We start from the raw sequence: 4,935 nt of genomic DNA, 5'->3' as shown, positions 1-4,935 counted from the left end.
AATCGCCTAGCATCTTCACCATACATATTCACCATACATGCATGGCATGTAACGGGACGGCAGCGCTCTGGCCGGGAAATGACTCCAGCCTCCACCAGAAAATACTGACGTGACCACTGGATATTTCAGCAACGTCGAGGAAGGGACAGGCCCATTTATTTTTTGGCAAGTGTACAGCTCCAGAGATTTCTTCGCAGATATGCCTTCAATGCTATCTCCGTGCCCAAAAATTCAAATGCTTCTTCCGCGCCAAGAATTTCACAACAGACCGGTGGGTGCCCAAAAATTCAAATGCTTCTTCCGTGCCAAGAATTTCACAACAGAATGGTGGGTTAGGACAATCTTGAAATGAACTCATGGCGCATCCTGCTACAGGGGGCTTTATGTCGCACTGCGGATGGAACGCCGTGCTGGAGACGACGACGATGGGGGTTCCCATGATTGCATGGCCGCTGTATGCAGAGCAGCACTTCAACTCAAAGTTTGTGGTGGACGAGATCCAGATCGCACTGGAGGCACCGCAGAGAATCGACCAGAATTGGCTGGTCACAAGAGAGGACGTGGAAAGAATTGTGAAAATGTTAATGATGGAAGAAACGGGGCAGGAATTGAGAGAGAGAGTCGGAGAATTGAAGGCGGCTGTCAGAGCAGCGGTGGCCGAGGGCGGATCCTCCACAAAGAATCTAAACCTGTTCGTCTCCGAAATCATGTCTCTGTAGACCTAACATCATCATTAAATCTGTAATCTCTGTAGGCATCACACCATCATTAAATGTGTAATCTCTGTATGCAATTTGAATATGTCACGCCTCTGAAAATATAATTAAGAGAGTTGCTTATTTTATATAATTAAGAGAGTTGCTTATTTTAGTAAAACTTCGACAGTATTGCCCTCCTTCAACCTGTATTTCAGTTATTGTGATTGTGTTAAATTAGAATTAATATATCAATTTTATGGATGCACACTTTAAGAGTTTCGAGTTTAAAAGAGAGAGTCTCTTCTCATAACAGATTCCGCTGTTTATATGAAAATGAATGCCGAAGTCGTCTTTTTTACTCTTATGGAAATGTTGCTCATAATTTGAAGGGATTTTTGTTAAATAAAAATGGTTAAATTTCATAATTTTAAGTGCTTTAAAAGTTGTTGTTGGTGATGAATTTATTTTCATCCTATGATGATTCAAATATTGTTTTTATAAGATTTTTAAATTTTTTTACTAGGATTCAGAACATTTTTGACTTTCTTCCTATTTATTTAAATTTTTGATGTTGTTGAATCTATTTTAAACACCATCTTTGTAAAAATTTTAAAAATATTTTTACAGAATTCAAATCACTTTTAACCTTCCCAGCAATTCTTCAACCGCCGCAGACTACTCCAGAATAAATCTAGGCTAGAGTTTTATATGCCCTCTTGATATAAATTGTGCTTTGGAATGGAACCCCAATTTTAAATTTACTGTATTGTATTGCACGCCAGGTATAACGCTCAAGGCCTGAATGGTGAGTTTCATTTGCAATGAAAGCTTAACAATTTAATTTTTGCTAACTATTGTATAATTAGTTTACTCATGTATATTAATAGGCGTCAGTTAAACATTATTGTTGAAATTTTTTAAAAATTTGTTTATTATAATTTATCTAGTTTTTTATACAAATTTAAATTTAAGTAGGAATAAAAATGTAAATATTTAAATTTATTAAATATAGTGTTCATTAAAATTTAGGCAAATTTTTATACAAAATATAGATGGGATGATTGATATTATTATTTTTTCACTAATTTAAAATTAGATTGTGAGAATAAAAAGAGATGATAGATAAATGTAGATAAATATTCGTCCAAGAGTTACTTTAGACATTTTTTATATTTAGGTAAATATTGTGCACCATATTTTATGCAATTATTTTTACAAATTTAGGTAGAAGTAAAAATTAAATATGCAAATTAAAGTTTAGTGTCCACCAAAATTTATGGTAATCTTTGCACAAAATTTAGGTAATAAGATCAAACTAGCCAATGATTTGTGCAATAATGTATAGTCACTATTTATGTAAATTCAAATATTTTGCAAATCATACTCAACCATTCTCCAAAAGTTCTCAAGTATCTTGAGAAACAATGTGTAAGTACAAGGAGTTATGAGAGAAATTATCACTAATGAATAATATGTAAAAGTATATAAAACCCCAATATTACACTAGCTTTTCAACATGTAACATAAATGTTATATTGATATTGCAATATTATTATTTTTTATTTATAATATAATTTATTTTAAATTGTATTTATAATTAGCTTATGAGGTGTTGAGTAGATGGTGAGAGGGTCTTCTGTTAAGACATTTAGTGGCGTAAAAGACACTAATTCTAAACTTGTGGGTAAAAATCCAACCATGCTAAGGGTTGGTGTGGCCCAAGCTAAGCCACAGGTTAGGAGTGTATATATATATATATATATGACTTTTTTGGATATGTTGTATTTATAAACTGCTTATTCACCCATGGTCTTGTAACATGGTATTGAATCATAGTTATCGTAACAAAGTCTATTTACAAATTATAGATTCTTTTTTGTATTGAAGCTTCTAAATATTTTGATTTGAAAAGACAAAATTCAAGTTCAAATGTTTTGAATCTCATGATAAATCGGGCATCACTAGTCATAGTTACTTCCTTTCTCATGATTGCACAAACTTGAAAAAGCTTGTGAAAAATCCTCATTATTTCAATTAATTCTAACCTAATGAAAATTGTTTTCTAGTATTTTGGTATTTGAGAGTTTGTCTACTTCATGTTTGATCTATTTCTCGAAAGAAACATTGAAATCTATGATTTAGAAGAACATGTAGAAGGTTGTCCCTTCATTGGGCACCATATGAGGAGATTTCCTGATCAATGACTAAGAGAGCGAGGTGATGAGTGTCCTTGAGTAGCAAAGTATTTTTTGGGAGAAACATTTTAATTTGAAATGCCTCAATATATGCCATATATATAATACTAACTATTGAAATATCTCTTTACATAATTGAGATGATAGAAATATGAAGGATATTGACGATAGTTTTGTGCATATACACAATTGAGATTGGATTTATGGTTGTCCCATGCCCATCAATGATAAGAATACATAGAATTGTGTTACATTTGTCTCCATGTTTCATGACAAGAGAAACACTAAGACTAGTAATTTCCCTGGAAGGTGCAAAGGAATGTTAATTAAAACAACACATAGAAAGTGAAAGGAACATATTTCCATTCTCCTTTAAACAACAGTTCCATGTCAGTATGGATGGTGTATTGAAAAAAAAGAAAGTATGAACTCATAGCCACATGCACAATGTTGTAACTCAAAATTTTACTCTCATTTCTTTTCCGAAAAAGAGTTCAACACCTTCTAATGACAAAATAATCATTTAAAGGTATGGTTACAAGGGTCCCTATGTTGGTAGTATCTGTTGTCAATGATGTCAAGTTATGCAATTCATAGACATCAATATTAGGGGGAATCGAACCAAGATCAAGAAGTAAATTTAATATACATGAGTAAACTAATTATACAATAGTTAGCAAAAATTAAATTGTTAAGCTTTCATTGCAAATGAAACTCACCATTCAGGCCTTGAGCGTTATACCTGGCGGGCAATACAATACAGTAAATTTAAAATTGGGGTTCCATTCCAAAGCACAATTTATATCCAGAGGGCATATAGAACTCTAGCCTAGATTTATTCTGGAGTAGTCTGTCGCGGTTGAAGAATTGCTGGGAAGGTTAAAAGTGATTTGAATTCTGTAAAAATATTTTTAAAATTTTTACAAAGGTGGTGTTTAAAATAGATTCAACAACATCAAAAATTTAGATAAATAGGAAGAAAGTCAAAAATGTTCTGAATCCTAGTAAAAAATTTTAAAAATCTTATAAAAACAATATTTGAATCATCATATGATGAAAATAAATTCAGCACCAACAACAACTTTTAAAGCACTTAAAATTATGAAATTTAACCATTTTTATTTAACAAAAATCCCTTCAAATTATGAGCAACATTTCCATAAGAGTAAAAAAGACGACTTCGGCATTCATTTTCATATAAACAGCGGAATCTGTTATGAGAAGAGACTCTCTCTTTTAAACTCGAAACTCTTAAAGTGTGCATCCATAAAATTGATATATTAATTCTAATTTAACACAATCACAATAACTGAAATACAGGTTGAAGGAGGGCAATACTGTCGAAGTTTTACTAAAATAAGCAACTCTCTTAATTATATTTTCAGAGGCGTGACATATTCAAATTGCATACAGAGATTACACATTTAATGATGGTGTGATGCCTACAGAGATTACAGATTTAATGATGATGTTAGGTCTACAGAGACATGATTTCGGAGACGAACAGGTTTAGATTCTTTGTGGAGGATCCGCCCTCGGCCACCGCTGCTCTGACAGCCGCCTTCAGTTCTCCGACTCTCTCTCTCAATTCCTGCCCCGTTTCTTCCATCATTAACATTTTCACAATTCTTTCCACGTCCTCTCTTGTGACCAGCCAATTCTGGTCGATTCTCTGCGGTGCCTCCAGTGCGATCTGGATCTCGTCCACCACAAACTTTGAGTTGAAGTGCTGCTCTGCATACAGCGGCCATGCAATCATGGGAACCCCCATCGTCGTCGTCTCCAGCACGGCGTTCCATCCGCAGTGCGACATAAAGCCCCCTGTAGCAGGATGCGCCATGAGTTCATTTCAAGATTGTCCTAACCCACCATTCTGTTGTGAAATTCTTGGCACGGAAGAAGCATTTGAATTTTTGGGCACCCACCGGTCTGTTGTGAAATTCTTGGCGCGGAAGAAGCATTTGAATTTTTGGGCACGGAGATAGCATTGAAGGCATATCTGCGAAGAAATCTCTGGAGCTGTACACTTGCCAAAAAATAAA

The 4,935-nt window shown here is 34.2% G+C and overlaps 2 protein-coding genes across 2 annotated transcripts; one reads left to right on the top strand and one right to left on the bottom strand.

Moving 5' to 3' along the window:
• The first annotated feature begins 356 nt into the window (after positions 1-356).
• Positions 357-719, top strand: LOC149166687 (phloretin 2'-O-glucosyltransferase-like). Its single transcript, XM_089430224.1, has one exon. It carries the CDS (start codon positions 357-359, stop codon positions 717-719), a length of 363 nt encoding a protein of 120 aa, XP_089286350.1.
• Positions 720-4,370: 3,651 nt separating this feature from the next.
• On the bottom strand, positions 4,371-4,733 carry LOC149166686 (phloretin 2'-O-glucosyltransferase-like). The gene has a single exon (XM_089430223.1). It carries the CDS (start codon positions 4,731-4,733, stop codon positions 4,371-4,373), a length of 363 nt encoding a protein of 120 aa, XP_089286349.1.
• Positions 4,734-4,935: the final 202 nt, after the last annotated feature.

The sequence above is a fragment of the Pinus tabuliformis genome, chromosome 5_1 (genome assembly GCF_031772625.1).
Source record: "Pinus tabuliformis cultivar Carrire ecotype Pingquan chromosome 5_1, CPIR1, whole genome shotgun sequence".
Classification (NCBI taxonomy): Eukaryota; Viridiplantae; Streptophyta; class Pinopsida; order Pinales; family Pinaceae; genus Pinus; species Pinus tabuliformis.
Note: the sequence above shows the minus strand (reverse complement) of the source record. Positions and strands in the feature narration are given on the sequence as shown.

Bases quoted from the DNA above. Each gene is read 5' to 3' on its own strand.
- LOC149166687 (XM_089430224.1), top strand. From the start codon at position 357: ATGGCGCATCCTGCTACAGGGGGCTTTATGTCGCACTGCGGATGGAAC.
- LOC149166686 (XM_089430223.1), bottom strand. From the start codon at position 4,733: ATGGCGCATCCTGCTACAGGGGGCTTTATGTCGCACTGCGGATGGAAC.